Below are 24,011 nucleotides of genomic sequence, written 5' to 3'. Positions count from 1 at the left end.
GTGGACCCCCATGGAACCAGAGCAGGGCATCAGGTTGCATCTGTTACATCATCTCACTTCGCTGTGGACCCCCATGGAACCAGAGCAGGGCATCAGGATTGACCAGGGTAACTCTCCCTTTCCCCACAGAGTCCACTCCTTACCTGATTATTTTGTTGCAGGCGCCACACAGCGGGGTCCTTCCGCTGTCTTCGGGTGCCTGCTGCGCTGCCTGCATGATGGAGCTGCGGTTCTGCATGGGGGTGGGCTGGACGGGCTGCTGGTGCTGGGTCAGCACCGTGCTGGTCTTGTCTGGCCGGTATCGGTCCGCAAAGCCCGGGTCCGTCACCCACGGTGGTCTGCAGGCCGGCCCCGATGACTCAGTGGCCGGGGTCTTAGAACCTGAGACAGGACATGTACAAAATGGATGTTGTTGCTGTCGGACATAACAATCTTTTTATTATAGCTTATGTAAATGTACTTAGTTACTTTTCCACCCCTAGACACCTACCATCAGGTTTATCTTCTGCCTGTAGTTTGCCGGGTGAAAGAGTCGACTCGACACTGTGGACAGAAAAACACACCTGAGTAACCATGGTGACTGACATCAGTCTGTCTTTAAAATGTTACATAAACTTACCTCAATAGGTGGTTCAATCATCATTAGGCGGTTAACAATTTATTCATGTTGAATATTGTTCATAAATCATTATTTCCTCCAGCGACTACAGTATATTAAAACAATGATAACTTTGACAAAAAAGTAACAAAAAGGTGGGGGTATATTGGTTGGGGTCCTTTTCATGTCAAACGAATATATTGTGCATTTGGCCACGGCACATATTTTGATTGATTTCATAGATACAAAACAATTGTCCAAATTATTCCAATGTTAATCTTTGTAATCAGAAATAAATAAATAAATAGCTGAATTTGAGAACCACTGCTTTAACCCATTCTGACCTGAGATCGGATTCATACGAGGTTTCCACTGGACACACACTGGTCTGATTAACCCATTCTGACCTGAGATCAGATTCTAGAAATGTCAGTCGCTCTTCGATTTTTCAAAAATAGCAGACCTACAAGCTCGTATCGCGCCACTCAGTGGCGCGATATGAGCTTGTAGATCTGCTATTTTTCAATAGCTAAAGCATAACATGATGCTGACACCAAAATGGGTGCCCGTTCAGAATGGGTTAAGGATGTGCAGAACTATCATCAGATGAAAGTATGTAGTTGAAATATTTGATCCAGAGTGAGTTGAGTGTGTGTTTCTTTTGAGTTTTTGTGACCAGAAAAATAAAAAATAAAATAGAAAAAAGTCAAATAAAATGATTACATTCACTGCATTAAAATCACTCTAATTAAAGCAATTATAATTAGGTTTTTCCTAATTAGCGCAATTTGACCCAGCAGCGTGTTTTCATGACTTTGTGTGACAATTAATAAAGAAATATCAATCAGTAATTCCAACTAATAGCACAGCATAGCAGCCGATTATGGTTCTGAAGAAGGCCAGACGCTGAAAGGCGTCAGAGTTAATTATTTTAATCATGTTCTATGTATAGAACTAGCACGTGAAATAAGGTATTTTTTATCTTTTTCTTTCCACTTGAATAGTGCGCTTGTGTGTGAGCCTCTGCAACAAATCGCTACAGAAAAGCTGTTTTAATTTTTTATCCCACGATTTTGTAACCCATTTTTCACCCGTGTCAATCATCTAATGTGATCCTGGGCTCTACACACCCTCCACCAACCTAGTCCCCATATATGGGGGACAAGGGGAGAGCAACGGACTTGAACTCATGCTTCCTTCATGCCTGAGTGTCCAAGTTGCTCCTTTACACCTGACAGGGGGGAGTTTCCAAGAAGCAACAAGAAACCTTCTTGTTGCATTTGACATCCAGTGATGGAAGTATTTTGATTTTTTAATGGCAATACCGGTCCACAATGCAGAATACTCTGTAAAAAGGCTAAATTCAAAGTTGTACTGTACTTCGAAAAGACAAAGTATAAAATCAATAGGGATTAAATAAAGATTAATAGGTTGATGTTTTAATAATATGCATATCTGCCAACAGGTAACCTAAAGTTTTTCATAAATGCACAATATTTGCCTCTGAGATGTAGTGGAGTAAAATTATAAGTATTTAAAAATGTACATTGTACTTTAAAAAAAGAAAATAAAACTAAACAATTGTACTCAAAATGAAGTACAGTAATTGAGTAAAGGCACTCGATTACTTTCCCCCCAGATACCAATATTCTTCAGCCTTGGGAAAGGGCAGGACACGGCACGTTAACTCCATCACACCGGGGGTAGCGCTTGCCAAAAAATAGTCTATTCTGAGATAATTTCAGTTTTTGGCGAGCGCCACCGCGCTGTACGGAATTAGGCTTTCTACTGTGAGTGAAGAAAAGTTGGGTTCCCGCACACCCCGTATTGGTGCAAAACTTTTGATTAATCTAACGGTTGTTGCTGCCACTGTGCGTCAACCTTCTCTGAGAGCGTGTTACCCACAGCGAGCATCACAGCTCGTCGCACTCTTCCGTTCGTTCGACACATGAAAACAACCTCCATTGTGAGCTGAGGAGGCAGAGAGAGAGAGAGAGAGAGAGAAGGCAGCTCCCGAGAACTCTTATCACGGTGAAGAAAATAACACTGTTGCCTTTAGGGCCTGCCAGTGTTTACATCATCTAAAGTGCCATCCACAATAGACTAATGAAGGGCTGATGAAATCCCTCCTCGTTTGCGGGAGAAAAACAAGACAACGAGACGGGACACACAATACATGATTCTGCTATTCACTCGCATGCCTCCCTTATACCCTATCTCATCTCCAGTCTAAGTGATTCTCAACCTTTTTTAATTTCAAAAGGACTGCACTCTGTTTGATATGCTTTAAAAGACTACGCAATTAGATTTGTATCTCTGGGACACCAATCCACTTATTTTAACTTTAGTTAAAATAGGATAAAAAAAAAAACTTTAGTTAAAATAATAGGTGACAGACCCGCAAGGATCCATTCGGTTCCAGCCTTATGGTATGCACACACCAGTCCTGCATAATGGCATATATATATATATATATATATAGTGGTTACTGTATTAATTCCTGGACTACACGTTGTCTCAGTAAGACAGCCCTCCTCCTATCCACTAGGTGGGGTAATAATGCACCAAGCATTATGGTAATTGTAGTCCAGGAAAGAAGTGAGACCAGTGTCCATGACATCACGGACACTTTGAAATACTAAAATATCTAAAAAGTAAAAACACATATTACCCACACAAAAACCCCAGGAAAGTGCTTTTTGTCTCCCAAACATCATAAAAATAAGATCTGGTTTCAAAAGGGGTGAAGTGTCCCTTTAAGGGTAGAGTAGGCTACATAAGTATATGTACTTAGTTACTTTCCACCACTGGCCGTAAGGGTCCATAACTAACAATAATTTAGGCTTGGGGACGGACGGGGACAGACGGACCCACTCAAGGACCCCTGCGGATCCTCCGACCCGGCGTTGAGAACCACAGGTGTGTAGCGTAATCATTAATTATTATCAGCAGTAAAGGCCCGGCGGCGGGGAAACGTACCGTATAGTCACAGGTGCAGCCTGGGAAAAGGTTGCATACTTGGGAAGGGTCCAGCAGGCGCTGGCTGGGTGAAAGCAGGCCTGCAGTGGACCATCCATTACTGGCATTCCAGCAATAGCTGCGGAGGCCAGGTGGAATGCACTTCCTCTGCCCAGAGCTTCCCTGCCTGCACGTCAGGATTCTAACTATATCCATGCTATCGGACGGAAACCTGGCAAGTCCACTTTTCAACTCTTTATATGGGGTTTTTCTTTTTGTAAATTCATGCCCTACTTTGTTGTACAAGAGTACACGACTCCACGGGTAGATCTTCGGCGACTGTTTTAGATACTTTACATTGTGAAAGTTAACGTGAAAAGTGAAAACTGGTGTTAAGTGTGTGTCTTTATGATATCAACTTTATATTTGGATGTTCCTATATACAGCACAGCATGAGGGATAGCCTGAGCTCTTACTTTTTAAATTACTGTACGCTTTCTAAATCACACACACACACACACACACACACACACACACACAAGTTGTATCACTGCAAAGCATCCATGGGAAGCCCACAAATTTATCCTAATTATACAGTGTGAATCCGAATTACCCACAGATTCATTCAGTATCTCGGGTAATAATGTGAAAACCCATTTCAAGTTCTTTACACCTACAGTATATTATCAGTGATCAATTCAGGCATGCCTTTTTCCTTGCCTCCTCAGTAAACACATGCATACATTTCCTTTAATAATGTGTGATTTATTTTACTGCATAAATAGCGTGAATGTTTTTTTGTATAGGTAATGACTAGCTTTTATCTGGCAGGCGTCACCTCTGTAATTTACGTCTTGAATCCATCAGCCACTGTTATCCAAACGTTCTCTTTGGACTGCTTCAGAACATCGGACGGTATGCCTACCACTACAGTACTTCAGAACATCGGACGGTATGCCTACCACTACAGTACTTCAGAACATCGGACGGTATGCCTACCACTACAGTACTTCAGAACATCGGACGGTATGCCTACCACTACAGTACTTCAGAACATCGGACGGTATGCCTACCACTACAGTACTTCAGAACATCGGACGGTATGCCTATGCCGTTTAACCGGCCTATGATGGTTCAACTAAAGCAATGGAACAAGCATCAGCACTGTTTTGTATTGTACTCCAAAAAACGACATGTCAGATATTCAGTCATGCCTAACGTACTGTATGCTCCATTGTACGGTGGCGGCACGCTGCAAAAATAGCCGACATAAAAGCTCACAACACAGCGCATCTGCGCCGCGGCGTGACCTTGCATATCGGACCTTTTCAGTGCTCGGCAACGGCGTACGATTCAATATAAATCGGGCTTCACTCTTTAAAAACGTGTTTATCGTCATAGAAGAAGAATGGAAAAGAGACACAGGAAAAACAGACGAGAGATGCAAGAAAGGGTTTGTGTTTTGGTTTTTTCCCCCAGATGTTTTATATTTTTCAATGACAGAAGAAGAAAAAACAAAGTTAGCAGATTTATCTTTCCCTTTCATTTTTTCTCTTTCTTAATGGCGGGGAAAGCCTAAAAATGGTGATGGCTCAGAAATGAAAACAGTCAAAGACGAAGATCTCAAAAACAAAAGGAACGCAGGCTTAAAAGAGAGCAAAAGAATGAGAGAGAGAGAGAGAGAGAGAGAGAGAGAGAGAGCTTACAGATCAAAGAAGGAGTCTGAACTGCACAGTCAAAGCGGAATCAAGAACAGAAGTACAGAAAATAATGGTACTACCCCCCCTCACTTAAAGACAGAACGGTACTACCCCCCCCCCCCCCCCTCACTTAAAGACAGAATGGTACTACCCCCCCTGCTGTTACTACGACTCCAGAGTTGCAAACAGTGTGACAAACAGGAAAAAGGAGGCCAACAGGCAGGCGTTCCAGGCAGTGTTGACAAACACCCGTCACCATCACGTCAACAAAACAAATTCAGGGAGAAAATCAGACACTTTCAGCACCCGGCAACATCACGTCACACATTCAGAGGGCGATAACACATCATCATCAGTATCACCACTTATCAGGTTCAGTACACACGGTTCCACCCTGGGCTTTGTCATCTAACATTGAGAAACAAGCGTTACTTCTACAGTATTTATATTAATTGTGCGTGGGGGGAGGGGTTGGCGAGTGGGGGGAGGGTGTTTGCTTCTTCCCTCTCCCTCCTCTGTAACTCCGGGCGAGTTTGTTTTCATCTGCCATTGGATAGTTTCGTTATCGTCGTCGTCGTTTTTTTTTTGTGTTTGTTTTTTGTCATTTTGTCGTCGGCCGTGGGTTGTGGTGGCTATCGCTTTAGCAGGCTTCGGGGCAGGCGGCTGGCTTTCTTCCGCGTCCCTGGTGACGTCTCTTTAAGGGTCGACACTTCAGGATTTAATATTGAGGGCACGGGCGGACCTCTCGTGGTGCCAATCCCTCAGACGCGCGTAACGGGGGCTCTGAATCTCCGTGAGGAACTTTTCCCTAACCACACGCAAAAGGGAGGAATGAGACACAGCGACACCACAAAAGATGACAACCCACACACAGGAAATGAAAGATGAAGTATAAAAGTTTAACAAGAAGTTATGAAAGAATGTAGAGTGAGATGGAGGGAGGGAGGGAGTGGGTGGGGGGGGGTTATGAAGAAACAAAATGGGTCAAAAAGCTGAGACAGAATAAGGTTAAAAACAGGTTTTGAAATGTAAAACGAAGGAGCAGACACTCTCAAGTCGTTATCTCCGAATCCAACAGGGGGAGGTTGAAAGGCATGACGGTTAGGTATGAAGCAGATTTATGCATGACAGCATACAAAAAGGATGAAGGTAGAAGTTGCACACTAACACACGCTTCCATTCAAAGTAGTGAAATATTACACCTACAGTACGCTACATAATAACACACACACACACACACACACACAACACAAAAGTACAAAAGTATTGGCCTCAAAATGTACTTAAAGTACCAAAAGTACAAAGTACTCACTATGCAGAATGTCCAATTTGTCCAAGTGTTCAAATGTAGAAGATGTATAAACATCTTTTAAAAATAGCCAATCTACAAGCTCCCAATTGTGAGCTTGAAGATCTTCCATTTTCAAATGGCAGTATTTATGGCTGAAGTTAATGTATAATTTGTAATAATAATCTTAATCCACAAAGTAACTAGTAACTAAAGTGTTAAAATAATTGTAATGGCAGTACAATTATTGCCTCTGAGATGTAGTGGAGAAGATGTAAAAGTACTGAAAATTTGAAATACTCAAGTACAATGTTGAGGTATTTTGACTCTACTTAAATACAGTAAGTAAGTAAATGCACTTAGTTGCTTTAGACCACAGCAGTACGGTACATAATCACGTGCACACACACACACACACAATTTAACGTTTTTTTTTCCAACAACAGACGAGCACGTTAGCGTCACGACACACAGGCTTGTCATGATGCCAGATCTACAGTATATCTAGTTGCACACACACACACACACACACACACACACACACAAGTGTTGTGCACCGAAAAACAGCACATCTGCAAGCTCCCTCCGTCTATGGCGTTGTGGGCTTGGATATCTGCTATTTTCAGTGCACGACACGGCACACAAACCAAACGCGACAGCGTTGTGGATGTGATTGTGAACAGCCTTAATCGGTTTCGTTTCAAGCCTTTTTACCTGGATCTTTTCAGGATTTCATCGTCTGGGTCCTGCACTGAGATATCCAGGAGAAACGCGCATGAGAACGTCTTATTGAATTACCTCTAATGAGCCAAAAACTCCTACTATTTATAAAATATTTAAGCAGTTTTTATTTAAATTATAGAGGGCAACTAGCCAGAGATCCTTTTAAAAAGAATAACATCACCCTTCTAAATCTTCCTATTTCTGGTCCTCACTAATACAATCATGGGATTCTAAAATGACTATACTGTACATAAAACGCAGTGCATCACAAGTTCACAATACTAAAGTGGTTAACAGCCTCTGGACGCCTGAGCTCTGCTCTCCCCCTCATACTACACCTCTCGTTCTCTCCCTATCTCCCCTTCTCTAGCCACCCTCTCACTCTCTCCCTATTTATACATGTATCTGGCTTCTCTCTCTCTCCCTATCTTCCAGGACAGGGCCCTAACTTACTGTAGTCGGTGCCTGTGAGTTGGGCCAGCATACGGAAGGAGCGAGACTGGGTAGTACCGGTGCGAGGTTGCCAGTCCTGAGTGTCCTCAATCAGCCTCTTCTTGCTGCGATCGTTGGGGATGAACATGGGCACGTTGTCCACTCTCAGGCCGTGCCTGCGCGTCGTACACACACACACACACACGTTCAACTACAAGCTGATCAGGTGACTTCAAAGAGGCCCACATGTGTGGGTCATGTAGACTAATTAACAGAGTACACTAATGAATGATCACATCACACGCCGTTTGCACTAATGGAGTATCATTACTAGGACTTGACATGGGCTCCTTGCGGACGAACACACACGACATTAACTATGGCAGCTGTAGTTGCTTTGGGAAAAAGTACTTCAAGAGCTAAATATATGTATCGTTTATTATATTATATGAATGAATAAATGTATTATATAATTATTTTATATTAAAAGGGCCACTAAACCCTAGACCACATTTACTGCCACGCTGCAGTGCAGCAGCTGCAGTTTACTCCATTAAAGGTGGGTTTGTTAGAATTTGCCGTGCCAACAGTGAGCAATAGCATTTACTTACGGCTCACATTGGCACACCTGAAGCTAACACACCCATAATCATTGCATTGGCAGCAGCTGTGATGCTTACATCACAGTGTACTGTGCTCATCCAAGTCCTTTGGATGAGATTTAACCTTTAGATGAGTTATTTTTTTTACCTTTAGGTGGCAGCAAACTCACAGCATGCCTAGGCTTTAGTTATCCTTTAGCATCATTTTATAAACAGCTTAGGGTTACAAATGTCTCCCAATAGCATCACACTTGAGTAGTTATCTAAAAACATGCATTTCGTCTGTCGTGTGGAAACCTCATATGTCCTAAACTGTTTCAAACAAAGAAATGGCAAAAGTAGCAGATCTATATGCTCAAAACGCTTGCAGATCTGCTATGTTTGATGCTTTTGTGCGACACTAATTTACAAAACAAAACACACAAAAACCACCCACGCAAAATGTTAAAATATGGAGATAAGAGGTTTCTGCCCGACAGCAATAATAAATGTTTGCTAATGACAAGTTGGTTAGCATATCTAACCCATGACAACAACTTGTCTAGTTATACAGTATATCGTTGGTGTCGGGCAGAAACCTCTTTTCTCCTATGTTAACCTTTTGGAGCGCAGTACTTTTATCCGACGGAGCATTGGTTAGAACGACAACCTACCTCCTCCCTCACCCTAACCTCCCCCGGGGCAGACACCTAAACCTAACCGCTACCCTCTCCCGACCCCCAGCGCACCTCGGACCATTGCTCCGAAGGAGCAATGGTCGGATCATAGTATGCCTCCCAACCTTTTGTTCCTAGCAGGTGTTATGTACACCAAATCAGCTCAGAGACGGGTGCATAGGCAGGGATCAGACCTCTAGAATACAATACAATGATCTACACAAGAATAGCCCAATAAGCACAAAACACGACATTTTGGACATATGAGGTTTCCACCCGACATCAACGATATCATGGCTCGAATAACCCAATAGACCAGTGGTTCTCCAACATTTCTCCAAGGAATGCATTTGATAAGTATTTGCCCCCCCCCCCCCCCCCCCCCCCCCCCCTATTTTGGAAGTATAAAATAGGGCTAAAGTTGTTAAACTGATAATAGATGCTAACTAATCTCTTTTACTGGGGTCTCCGGAGGGGAGCCCACTTTGAGGAGCACTGGCCTGGCATGCAGCTGCGTGGGTCTTACTTGTTGTGGTAAGCATCTTCAAAGTAATTGGCTTCACCCCTGTAGGATGTACAAGAGCAAACGCAGAGGAGAAGACAGAAGAGGAAGGCAAAAGCTAAATCAAAGACTAGAAAGAATTATATTTGATTTTTGTTTGGAGAAAAAACATAATTATTAAATAGTTCAGCTTTGCCCGCTGGCACTCAAATAATAGAACAGATTTATTTTACAAAGCACTGAAAAGCCATCGGGGCTTTACTTATTAGAAAGAAAAGAAAACAAAGAATGCATTTCTAATTGTGGATGGAAGCGGTATATGAGAATTAATAAAACGTGACATTATTGGCGTGTGGTGTGAAGGTAAAAGAGCAGGAAAGGTAAAAGAAAGGAGTTGTACTGACTTGTCGAGAGTTTCCATCTGCAGAACAGAAGAACAGAGAGCGAAAGGGAGAGAGAGGGTCAGCGTGGGCAGACACTAAACACAAAGTGTGAGAATATGACAGGCTCCCGTCCGTGCAAAACAGCAAGAGGAAAGCATGATGGCGTAGGAACAGATCCGTGCAAGACAGCGGCAGAGAAAGCATGGCGTAGGATGCACCCGACATGCAGTAGAAGTGAAAAGAAGACAGCTAGGCCCGTTACCCGAGGGAGGGAGGGAGCATGGCATTGTGGGTGTTGCAAAATGCATTATATTTCTCTAGAACAGAAATTCTTCCTGCGCACACACACACACACATACCACACACACACACACACCACACACACTTCTCGTACGACCGATAGTGAAAACAGCCGATTTGCAATTATTTGTGGGCATCATAATGACCTAAGAATGCTCTAGTCTAGACTACTGGATAATCCTACTGGATAAAAACAACACCTGGATGCTGTCTTCAGAGGTAAAAAGGTCACACTTTGCATTCATTCCGGGGACAAATCTGCAAGTCACAGAAGATGTTGTCAGTTCCACCTCCAATCATCGGCGATGGGAACATGACACCTGGGCGGACACGCACGTTTACTGCGCTATGCTATGATGACGCACGCTGAAGTGTAAACAGACGGGAACAACATGCAATAAGTAACGGATATAAAAAAATAAAAATGAGAACATGTGACATTGTCACCGGCCTCCATGTTGCTTTCTCTCCCGTTTCTTTCCCACTCAATCACACACAAAACTTGACGCCCGGGCAGAATAGCAGATTTTCGTCCCTTTTTCCGGGCACGTTTGTGATGTCGAAACATGACGGAAAAACAAACAAACCAGAAAGGCATGCTCGTCTGCTGGTAATGGAAAAATGTGTCAATCACCTATTTTTAGCATGTATGCACATAATATGCGCTAATGGAGGCGGGAAAACAGTATCTGGTGTCACCCCGACCTGAAATGATTGAGCGGGATCAGTGCAGAAACCTCGCAGCCTGCCACCCTGCAGCTCCTCTCTCTCATGTTCAACAAACCGTACTCCCACGTCTGTCAACAGCGCTGGCATTTGCCAAAGGAATCAAGGCTCATTTCCATGCTAGCAATTCAAACAGTTTCCCTGTGTGTTCTACAACACGCCCTGTCAATAATGCCGAATGTCACCGCAGTGGGAAAAAAAAGCATGTATATAAGCTCTTAGCCCAAACATTTAGATTCTCGTAGGTTTTTTTCGATTCTGACGAATCTCTCTACGAGTCTAAAAGATAACCCTGTCCCTAACGTCGAAAAGGAACGTTTGTGCCTCAAAATCCCTCTTACCTTGTACAAATGCAAAATCTAATCTGCTTTAAATGTTGCCCCACTTGTTTGTGATCTGTGCGCACCCATATTAAACACCGCACATGCTTATTTTTCAATAAAAAAGGTATTTTAATCCACTCTGTTTCGGAATCCTCCATTGTAAATGCGCAACAGAACATTGCCCGCGCCCCTAGCGGCCAGGGTTCTCTTGCGCATCTACAATGGAGAGAAAACAAAGATGGCTGCCAGATTCCGAGACAGAGTGGATTAAAATACCTTTTTTTATTGAAAAATAAGCATGTGCAGTGTTTAATATGGGTGCGCACAGATCACAAACAAGTGGGGCAACATTTAAAGCAGCTTAGATTTTGCATTTGTACAAGGTAAGAGTGATTTTGAGGCACAAACGTTCCTTTTCGACGTTAGGGGCGGGTTATCTTTTAGACTCTCGTAGAGAGATTCGTCAGAATCGAAAAAAACCTCTACGAGAATCTAAATGTTTGGGCTAATAAGCTCTGTGCAAATACCGTCTAGCCAAACCTGTTTCGGTACAACAAGCACAGACATACTGTATGCCGGGACAGCGGTGTGACAACACACATGGTATGCAAAAAGCCTGTTAGCTGACTAGACATGTCTCGACAGATGTTTGGGTCTAATTCTAATCCCGATTTTTGGAGAGTCTCAGACATACCAATGTTTTGCATCAAGATACATTTAATTGTAATTTATATAAATATATATATATATATATATATATATATATATATATATATATATATATATATATATATAAACAGCCACTCTACAAGCTCTCAACTTATCGTGAGCTTGTAGATCCGACACATTTTTATTACATTTTCTTGTAATAAACTTGGTACAGATCGGCTCAAATTAGTACCGATAACCGATACATCGTCGGACTGAGACAGACAGACCTACCATCTGGGGCGGCTGTTGGTTTCAAAGATAGCAGGAGGAATACGTCCAGTGGACCAGACTGTGAAAACTTCAGGGTACATGTGAGGCCTCGATCTCTCTAAAGAAAAGGCTGCTCAGTAACACGGCACCGCCACGGTAAAAAGCACTTTGAGAACTCAGCACATTTTATGGGAGCTTTCTAAAAACGGCAACAGACAACATCCATCCAGAGCCAAAAAGTTAAACTTAACCCCAAACCCCACCCTCCGGCCCAGGCCCCGTGGAGGAAGAAGTACTCGGACGTTTTACTGGAGTAGAAGTGTCAATACTGCAATATAGAAATACTCAGTTACAAGTAAAAGTGTGGAATTAAAAATGTATTAGAGTACAAAAGTATTGGCATCAAAATGTAATTAAAGCACCAAAAATAAAAGTACTAATTGTGTAGATTCTACATAATGAGTACTTTTGGTAATGTAATGTCCCATTTGAAGTTTTCAAATTTATAAACATCCTTTGAAAATAGCAGATCTACAAACTCACAATGCATCACATTGTGAGCTTGTATATAGGGTGGAAGGGGTTAAAAAATATTCAATCGACAAAGTAAGTAGTGACTAGTAAAGTTTTCAAATAAATTAGTAAAAAAGCACAATATTTGGATCTGAGATGTAGTGGAGTAGAAGTAAAAGTACAGGACATTGGAAATACTCAAGGCGAGTAAAAGTACCTCAAAATGTTACTCAAGTATAGTACTTGATTAAATGTAGAAGTGGACCGTTGTAAGTAAAAGTCACGTATTCAAAAGCATTCAAAGTGTTTGCATCAAGTACGACTGAAAGTACTCAAATTGTTCAAGACGTGTCAATTTGTTTTTTTAAATGTTCAGATCCCACATTCACTCCCCCCTGCCCTCCTACAGGAGCGCTCCACATTCAAATACCATTGGGTCCATTTCAAGGAGACCTCTTAAGAAGGACCGTTTTAATGTCACGCTGCCAGATGACATGACAAATGCATTTGGACCTGCACAGCGAACCCTTGTAAAATGTTTATATATTCCTGCCTGTCAACTGTAAAAACCAAGTTGACGATTGAGAGTTATAAAAAATTGCTTGAGCACCGCCGTGACATTTGTCTTGTGTCGCAAAAAAAAACAGGTGGTGACGGCGGAGGAATGGCTTTCAAAACCACATCATCAGCTTTCAAACCAAACTATCTGCTAAATCAAGTGGAAAGAAATAAACCCAAATATACCCTCAGGTTTTTCAGAAGTCAGGAAGATTTCCTTTTTTCCGACCGCAAAAGGATGGAATGTTGAGGGAGGAATAATGACATCATAGTGAAAGTGATAGGCTCTAAATGGGCCACGAGATGCTGTTTTACGATTTGAACCGTCAACTTAATTCTGCTCGTCTGTCTCTCTGTGACGCAGTAAGAGAGGACACCAAATGAGGTTGGATTTGAGGCTGTTGTCTTCTAAATCCTAACTAGATAGATCTGCTAAGTCTAGAGGCCTGGCTCCATTATTACATAACCTTTAATCATAATCATATTTGAGATACTCACAAAATCACGGTAATAGCCTATATATAAGCTAAAAGTTTTTTTCGGTGGGTTAAAATACTTTAATAAAATACAAATAAGTAGAAAATTATTAAATGCATGGCCTCTTTTGGCATACATTATCTATTATTTTCATGATTGGCACCACTGCCATTGTCAGTCATTTCATTTCACACGGAGCCCGCCAGAAGAGTAGAAAGCATATATTAACTTTTGTCTGGCAGCCCACCAACAGTGTAGCCTACTTTATATTCTTTAATCCATGTTTTGATTACGATAGCCGTCTCTCGTTAGCATCCCAGTGTAAAGTGTGACAGTGGACGTGGCCATTTTGAAGTACTGCTTTCAATGGCCTGTATCTCCAAATCGTGTCGTTTTGTCGTTTCTGGTGAAAACAAGGTTTTTTCAACGGCCGACAGCAGGCGCTGCCTGTGATACTCGCTGTCGGGTTTTTTCTGCACAGAGCGAGAGAACAACAACCAGTCAAGACACCACAGACAGCATTATGTCAACATAACACCCGGTTAGGGATATTTGGCTCTTCAAAATAAGGGTTGAAAGGGGAAAAACCTTGGCAATACGCGATAAATAGATTAATTAATCCTGGCGGTCAAACTTAAGTTATTTGTCATATCGGCCCGGTGCAATTTTTGATTACAAAGCTTAAAAGGCTGAACATAAATGTCATGTTGATTTATACGTTCCCAAATAGAAATCGTTAATCACAATCATTTGTATGACAATTAATCCTCGTTTGTGCCAAGGTGACACAGCCCTGTTCAGTGTGTTCACCTATGCCCAGTGGTTCTCAAAACTTCATAATTCACACTCGTAAATTTCTATTAGCTTCCTAAATATCAGAGAAAGAAATATCCGCACTCACTTGAGTAGTTTCGGCCGAAACGTTAGTTTCGGCGTCTGTTCATAAGAAACTACTCAAGTCAAAGTGAGTGCGGATATTCCTTTCTCTGTATATCTTCAAGAATCTGCACCCAGCTACATTGTAAGAGACTATTTCCTCAAGACTCCCCCTGAGTCAAGCGCGCCTTCTCCTTTACTTCTGATCCAGTGGGAGAGTTGTCCCGTTCCGAAATGTCAGTCAGCCCCTGGGACCCTCTCAAGGACCCCTGGGGTCCCCTGCCCGGACCCCCACTACCACAACCAGCCCCTGGGACCCTCTCAAGGACCCCTGGTGTCCCCTGCCCGGACCCCCAGCCCCTGGGACCCTCTCAAGGACCCCCGGGGTCCCCTGCCTGGACCCCCACTACCACAACCATTGACCTACCCGTTGTGAGGCTGCAGTATGCCAGCGGCAGGGCTCTGTGAGCGGTGCGTGTTAAGTTTGGGGGAGTAGGCCACGGGTTTTATGACGCTGCCGCCGCCGCCTCCCCCCCCTGCCGCCGCAAACGGCCTCGCCATCTTGTTAATGGCCGTGCTGGGGGCAAAGGAGTACTTTGGCTGCACGGAGGCCGCGGTGAGATCCTACATGAGGGGGGGTTGAGAGAGAGAGAGAGAGAGAGAGAGAGAGAGAGAGAGAGAGAGAGAGAGAGCACAGCACAGCACAGCACACATCATGCAGTTACAGTGTTTCAGACACGGCAAACATTTATTTTCTGCTGTTGCACAATCCCAGGCTTTTCAGTTGATCATCATCATCATCCTCTCCCACAGTAACATGGAATCATTGTTCACCACAACAAGGTCTCATTACTCTGCCAGACCAGACCAGACCAGACCAGACCAGACCAGACCAGACCAGACCAGGCCAGGCTGTTCTGTTGTCACAGCCGGCTGACTTTTCTTCCCCTGCCCTGCACATGAAGGCAGTGCTTAAGAGGTGTGAACACACAACCCCATTGTCTGACAAATATTTGCTTTGGATGTCAGCCAGCGGCTGGTTGTCCAGAATATGATCCGATTCCGCTGGTGGTAAAATAAATAAAAAAGCACTCAGCGTTGAGAAGAAGTTTGAAGTGGTTACATTTAAATGACACGCTCCTTCCGAAAGGGTTATCTTTTATTGAACGCTATGCACACAACATGAGGGACTGAGGACAGATGCAGAACTATGCCACCTTGTGGACGTGCTGTGTGCCAGAACATGGCAGTAAATTACTCCTAATACAGTATTCCAGTGCTTAATCTTTTCTGGATCAAGGGCCCACTAAACATAACTTAACACGTGGTCATATGGGTGGGCTGTTTATTTTATTTAAAGTTTATTTTAAATTATACCAATTATTTGGGCGCAACTTGCAATATCCTCACGGCCCACCTGTTCAGGCATTAAAGAATATTCCAACAGGCCACTGAGGCCAGTACCTTTTCGATCATTAAAAGAAATTTGATTTGATCGAAAAGTAAACTTTTGATTCATTCATCAATGCTAAATACAGAGCCATTAGACTTGAAGCGGGGATTGTGCAAACAAAGCATCAAAGGATATATCAGGAGCGTTCAAAAGCAGCACTTGTTAAAGTAACGCCATATGCATTCCTGCTAGCAAAGAAGACCATCACCTTTCTAGCTGACGGATGCTTTGGTAATGCTCGCTTTAAAAGGGACCCTGCGAGATAGTGATGCAAGGTGACATAACCCATTGTGGAGGCCTCTCTGTGGGAGCCCGGCTTAAAGACAGTTTCAAATTGCATCATCCGTCAGCGCAGTCTGAGGGCTGACCGCGGGTGAACAGGCTCGCCGAGATGCAAGTGTCCCGCTTTCACCCACAAGCTGCGTTACCAGGTAGAAAACAGTTCCATCTACGGTCCATATATATATATATATATATAAAAAAAAAATATTATTATTATTTATATATTCTTTGTACTTTATGTACAACGATGGGCGAGTCAAAATCTCAGTGTAAGGTGTTCACAGTGAAAATAGATCTATAAGCTCACAGCAAGTTGCATCACCACGCGTTGTAAGCTTGTAGGTGTGCTATGTTTGCTCGTTTTATTAATTTGTGTGACATTATGGAAATTTTGAATAAATAGGACATCGTATATATTAAAATTAACCTTTTTGCACATTTGTATATACGGCAATACTGATGTGTGTTTCTCACTCAATTCCAAGACGGCACATGTGAACTTGTCTCACAGCACACCGGGGCGCCTCAACAAACACACGGTTTGAGAACCTGCACTCTAAAAGGAACAGAGAAGACCTGTTGAGCACTGCATTGCCAAAGCATCCCTCATCTGTCGTCTCATTCATGTGGTGAGCGTCTCATTTTTCAAGCAAATACCATCCTTACCTTCTGTTCTCCGCCCGCATGGAAAGCTCTGCAAAGAAAAGAAAGGGGGAGAAAAAAAGGTGGTCAGAACATCAACTTACAATGAATGATGCTTTGTTCAACTGGTATTTCAACACAAACAAGGCAGCACAAATAAACCCAAAGACAAACTACGTTGATCACGACACACAATATTGGTTGTTTGAATTCAAGTGAGCTGTCAACCACGTCGTTTGAATAAGGGAGAGAGCAATGCAGTATTTTGTTTTTACATCTGCTTCTAATTTGCCTTGGAAATAAAATGTAAACGACCCTTCTGGATAGTTTGTTTCTCGATGATAACTTTTGGTCCGTGGAGGCATTACAAACACGTATCATGGCTGTCGGGTGGAAACCTTGTACGGCTTTTCAGAAAACTAAAGAAATAACTCGTGTTCCAATGGATCCAATGGACAATTTAGGCATAATCCAGAGGGATTTACAGTAAGCAGCAAGAACGACAGATGGCAATACATCAAATACATAGAAATAGTCATCAAGGATCATAAGCAGGTAGATGTTCAAGTCAAGGAATATTTGGCTGTGTGGACCGGGGTGGTCTGTATACAATGAAACTACAAGTCTACACTATAGAGTGATATGTCTACATAACATGCTATCTAAATGATGCAAGTTTAGCCTTTGTTTAGTCATCTCTTTTTAATACTTTGTATTGGTTCAATATTTATGAACCTCATATGCACACTTATAACCACTTTCACTTAAAAGAACAAAAAACAAATAGCTGATTTAGAAGCTCACAACTTGCAGCTGTCCGCATTGTGAGCTTGTAGATCGGCCACTTTCGCAACACCGACACCGACAAAGAGAAACAAAAAGTTGAAATATGGAGATATGAGGTTTCCGCCCGACGGTAACGATATCATCATAATCAATCTTCCAGCCCAGTGTCGGCGCCAAACTACCTTGGCCAAACGCAAAGCAGATGGGCTCATCATGCTAAACATAGTACAAAGTGCACCCATGTTGTACATATCTAACGATCCAATCCCACACAGATCACCTTACTCAGTGGGGTCCCAGCAGACTGATGCAATGCAGGAGAGACCACCGCACAGTCAAAAAATTATGATTCACTTTTAACGCGAAACAGAGGAACCCCGGGTTCACTGGTACGGAGAGTCGAAATGAAAATTGTTCTCCACACATAGCCACCATCACAGGGCTGTTTCCTTTAGTCACACCGGGGACACACGTGTGCGCGCGCACGCACACACGCACACACACACACACACGCACACGCGCACGGCAGTCAAATCCACTGGTGTCATGGCCCGGACAGCCACTCATAGAGCCGCGTTCCAGACAGACAGGATGACAAAATGCCATAGTGTTGTGTAGATAGTGGAAGAGAGAGACAGAGAGAAGGCTACCAGCTGATAGCAGTGGAGGAAACACGGCGTGCGTCACACACGTCACACAAAACCCCATGACAAGTTAAAGCCACTGGCTGACATTCATACTAGCACTACCAAACAGACTAACCCAAATTCTGACAAGCTGAGGCTCGAGTCTGAGATGTCATGTCAGACCTCTGTGTGCCACTTTGCCACACACAGTCAGTCTCACACACACACACACACACACACACACACACACACACACACACACAGAGTCAGTCAAACACACACACACACACAGTCAGTCAAACACAGTCAGTCTCTCACACACACACACACACAGTCAGTCAAACACAGTCAGTCTCTCACACACACACACACAGTCAGTCTCACAGTACACACACACACACACACACACACACACACACACACACAGTCAGTCAAACACAGTCAGTCTCACACACACACACAGTCAGTCAAACACAGTCAGTCACACACACACACACACACACACACACACACACACACACAGTCAGTCAAACACAGTCAGTCTCACACACACACACACAGTCAGTCTCACACAGTCAGTCTCACACACACACACACAGTCAGTCTCACACACACACAGTCAGTCAAACACAGTCAGTCTCACACACACAGTCAGTCAAACACAGTCAGTCTCTCACACACAGTCAGTCACACACAGTCAGTCTCACACACACACACAGTCAGTCTCACACACACACAGTCAGGCAAACTCAGTCACACACACACACACACACACACACACACACACACACACACACACACACACACAGAACTCAGATATTTCACAACAAATGATCCGGGACATTCTTCTCAAGGTCGCATACATCATCGGCACGCCTGAACCACATCCCCCCCAGACAGGTCAGGTTGAAATATGGACCCATTGTGTCCCTTTGGACTAGAAATGAAGAGGGTGGAGCTTTTCTCCTTCACTGCTTTGCCATTCCAACGTCCTGTTAAAAGGGCCCGTACTGTACGTACAGTAGATAAAAACTGAGCCCGTTTCCCCTGGAGAAAACCCAGCATCGCACCGAAAACAACTAGAGCTGTTCCGATACCAATAGGCAGTGGTGGTAAAAGTACTCACGTAATTTACTTGAGGAAAAGTATCAATACTGCAATATAGAAATACTCTGTTAGAAGTCAAAGTCCGCAGTATTGTACTTGAGTACAATTTAGAGGCACTGTACTTTTACTTTACTTGAGTATTGTTATTTAATAGACAATAGACTAGAAGAATGGATGGAGGGAGGAGGAGGATGGGGATTTAAAAAGGAGTGTCCTGGGGTAAACAGAGGAGGAATGTGTGCTGAGAACTACTGTACAGGCAGGGAAAGCACAGCATGCTACAGAACGGTGTGGTGTCAAGTAACCGCTGACGGTCTGCTACTGTATATACATCTATCCAAACAATCACACCCCTCCCTAGGATGGGATCTGCCGAGGAGACGTGATGAGACATGACCTCAAATACTAACACAGTTCACACTAGTGCTGCACAATTAAATCGAAAAATGATCACGATTTAGATTCAGACACCAATGCGATATCGATCTCATTTCTATATTTGAGCAAGAATCGTGCAGGACTAGTTGGCTGTCCAATTCATTTTAGTTACGGATATAATTCATGGCCTCAGCTGCCCGACTCAGTGACATAAGATTTATCTGCATAAGCATAGTGACATGATGATTGTATATTACTGCAGTACTGTACTGTATGTACTGTATGTGTACTGTATGTGCAATATGAGATGCATGCGTGTTCCTGCTCATTCTTTTCTTATCATAGTTTCCATAATGTACTATGGACGTCATAGATCCACTGTTGTTACTGTATATAATTATCTGTGTGTGTAATAAACTGTAAGTGCAATACTGCGCCGTGTTGGCATATGTTCTCCGCGCCTGCGGTTAGACGGATCCTCACCCACCATCCCAAGATCTTACAGATGGTCGCCTTTTAAATCACAACAGTTACTCTTATGTTTTTGCTACAAGAGAGACTTTAAGTTAAGCCCTTTGATGTTGTCTGTTTAAAGCCAGAGTAGTTGGATCCAGGTGCCACATTTTGAATGTAGTAATGTTCGGCAACTACAGACTAAAAGACAAATATTTTCATGGAAAAGAAATGAGAACCGTGTGAGAATCATGATCTCAATTCTTTGAAAATTCGAGATTCACATTTGAGCAAGAATCGTGCAGCACGAGGTTTAAAAAAAATCACACACGTGTGAACTGAGTGGTGCAATTCCCCCCCCCCCCCCCCCTCTCTCTCTCTCTCTCTATCTCTCTCTCTCATTAGAGTCACTACCTCTCTCACTCTCTCTCATTAGAGTCACTACCCCTCTCACTGTTTCTGGCGCCCCCTACTGCTATTTTTAAGTCACATACTCATGCTCACACGGACACACAAACAAGTACGAGACAGACAGACACACAGACACACAGACACACAAACACGTATGAGGACATTGCAAGCTGGTTGTAGGAGTGGTTGCACCACTCAAAAATAGCAGATGTACAAGCTCGCAGCATGGCACGAAGTGACGCGATGTCGATCATAGCTCCCCCAGAACATGGATGCTTGGGCTCAAGTGGTCAAAGGACCACTTTAACCGTTTGATTTAATCTTCATATAAATGGAACACACTAATGCTCATTATAAGATGGCAACCTTTCTGTCTACTTGGGTCTGTGTCTTCGTCTCTGTGCAGTGTAGAAACCTGCCTTAGCAGTGACATGACATCGTTAGGCGGGTTTGGAAGGATGTCAAACTTTTTCTTCAAGATGCCTTTTTGGGGGTTTTTCCCCATGCAAGAACAATGGCTTCCATTTCAGCATGCTGACTTCAGGAAGAGAAAGTCTGTAGTTCCTATTGGCTTGGAATCCACCATTGATGATGTCACTGGCAGGCAGATTTCTGAACTGCCCACGTCCCACCAATGAAACGCAGAGTGAGTAGATCAATTTATGAACATTAATGAGGTCCAATTAACTGATCCATTAATGTTATGGTTTAGACTGCATTTAAATTCCCAGTCTCTCAAGCCAAGCTGAGCAAATTACTTACTATAGGCCAGGGGATACACATTTATGCTACCCCCCCCCCCCCCCCCATGGCAGCGTGCCATCTGGGACGGTCAACTCCATCGTGTGGTGTAGAGAATCCACTCGCTCTCATGCAGATTAATAACATTTTCTGGCACTGACGACAAGCAGACAGATAGCATCAAGGCACATATCTTAAGGGCCTTACACACTGCACCAAAAATGTTAGTTTTGGCAACAGCGACCTGGACGCCACACCTATGCTCTGTCAACTTCCTGACTGTAAGCGATTTCCCTCGAAAAACAGATTAAACCGTTGACTCACCAGAGACGAAACCTAGAAGGACTCGTTTTGCAGCCAATTGTTTGAAGGCGCTGATGCATTAGACTAATGAAACACCACCATGACAGAAAAACACTTCCTCACACAAATAAAAAAAGAAAAACCCATTGAATACCTGCACACCCTTATCACCTCTGTCCTCTGCATTGATTTATTCAAAAAGGACGAGGTTAGGCCTGTCACAATTATTACATAATAATCGTCTAATCGCAATTATTGTCATAATAAGAAGCTGAAATAGCAGATCAAAAACATACGTGTCACAATGTGATCTACAAGTAAGCTTGTGGATCTGCTATTTCTGCAAAAAAAATTACTTTAAGTTTAAAAATACTGAAAATGTCAGTAACTTCTTTGTATATTTCAGTTATTTCTCATATCTGCCCTGTGCATTTTTTGATTACAGGCAAACAGAAATGTATTCTTTATTCATACGTTCCAATGTTCAACACCAAAAACACAATTAAATCAAAATGTTAATTGTTTGACAACACTAATAGTCCGGCAGCCGACAGGCTTCTTTTGTTTAAAGTGGGAAATTTTGTATAGTCTTTTTTATTGGCCTAGAATATTGTCTATATACATACATTCATGAATCCACTTGCTGACCAGCTGTTAGTATTGGGCAATCTTTTTCATAGGGGTTTCTTGTGACCCTACCATTAACATCCTATGGCTGGCAAAAATGTCACATGTTCCTTTTGCTTTAAGTAGCATGTGACATGTCAAACTAGGGTTTGTCATGATTCTGAATCCATTCCAAGCATTAGGTTTGCACAAAATAAACTCCTTGGGCTAAAAGCAGCCATAGCCACTTGCCTAAATGTGCCCAAAATGTGCTGACCTCATCACATTTGTCATGATGTATATGGCCTTTTTTAGCCCAAGGAGTGTGTTTTGTGCAAAACTAATGCTTGGAATGGATTCAGAATCATGAAAATCCCCTAGTTTTACTTAAAGCCTGCCATAGGATGTTAATGGTAGGGTCACAAGAAACCCGTATACAAAAGATTGCCCAATACTTTCAGTCGGTCAGCAAGTAGATTCAAGCATGTATGTATGTTTGTATAGGTTTGTATACAGCTGCACGCTGATAAAGCAGCAGCAAGCAAGCAAGAAGGCAGAGGAATGCAAACCTCTGGTTAAAGTAGCCGGTATGAAGATGGAGTGAGTGTGTGATTGGCTGAGTGAATCATTTGAATGAGAGCGTGATGCTGAGGCGGCCCAATTAAGGGCCGGCAGCAACTGCACTGAGGTTCCCTGACTGAACTTGCTCTGCGCATGTCTACGACAGGCACAAATGCTCATTTCAGTCAGGACAACTCAAGAATGGATGGAATATATATTTATTGAATATAAGATGAGCAATACATTTATGATGGTTTGGCGATGTATTGGATCTGCTTTTTAGGTACTCAGATCAAGCGCAACCATAGGGACTCTGAATCCCCCAACACAGCGCAAAGAATCCGAAACCCCCAAAAAGCAGATCATCCAACACCAACCGTAAGCTATACATGTGTACCATACCGATATCCATTCCACGCAGAGACAGAAGAGTTGTGGGCTTGGATTAGGCATTGCCGTACTAGCATTATGTGATAACTAGGTCAATGTGTTCAACAGAGCACCTGTTCTAGCATTATGTGATAACTAGGTCAATGTGTTCAACAGAGCACCTGTTGATCCCTGAAATTCAGGAGTCCTAAACAGTGTCCTGGTTGCCACTGCACAGACAACCAGGATCGAAAGGGACATTCTATCATTATATCAGTACCCAGTAGCCTACCACCTGGAGCTGCAAATTTAGCGAGCCTTGCAGAATAGCAGTTTTGAGAGCATTAATTATACTCTCAGCATAATCATAAAAGGCGGCAGCAAGTAACCTGCTGCCTGGCGCAGCGCATGTACAGACAATATTTTAGGCCAATAAAAAATACTATATAACAAATTTCCCACCCGTCCACCTCGGCTGCCGGACTATAACCTTTCCCAAGACCAAAACCTCCCTTTTCTTTTATTTAGATCATCAATATGAGTCAGCCACAGCGTTATTAGACCCTGTCTTATGAATACATCAATGCAGTGATTAGACCTCGTCTTATTAATATAAATCAATGCAGAGGTGATAAGCGTGGGTACAGGAATTCACTTTCTTATATGGAACTGGACCTTGGATTCTCCATATACCACATAAAAGCCAAAGCAAGTGTGTGCGTGTCTGCCCTATCCACGCCATGACACCAGTGCGTGT

At 43.0% G+C, this 24,011-nt stretch overlaps 1 protein-coding gene across 1 annotated transcript in view; it reads right to left on the bottom strand.

The window, feature by feature from the left end:
* Nucleotides 1-24,011, bottom strand: part of pdlim7 (PDZ and LIM domain 7) — a 57,010-nt gene that overhangs the window by 12,304 nt on the left and 20,695 nt on the right. The window contains exons 4-9 of the mRNA XM_083785616.1: nt 16,938-16,965; nt 14,964-15,160; nt 7,721-7,875; nt 7,259-7,295; nt 491-543; nt 144-381 (exon numbers count right to left, since the gene is read on the bottom strand). Of these exons, the coding sequence (XP_083641742.1) occupies nt 144-381; nt 491-543; nt 7,259-7,295; nt 7,721-7,875; nt 14,964-15,160; nt 16,938-16,965 (708 nt within the window). The remainder of the gene's footprint in view (nt 1-143; nt 382-490; nt 544-7,258; nt 7,296-7,720; nt 7,876-14,963; nt 15,161-16,937; nt 16,966-24,011) is intronic.

Source organism: Protomyctophum parallelum, assembly GCF_964188405.1.
Source record: "Protomyctophum parallelum genome assembly, chromosome: 16".
Taxonomy (NCBI): Eukaryota; Metazoa; Chordata; class Actinopteri; order Myctophiformes; family Myctophidae; genus Protomyctophum; species Protomyctophum parallelum.
This window is presented reverse-complemented; position numbering and strand designations above follow the sequence as displayed.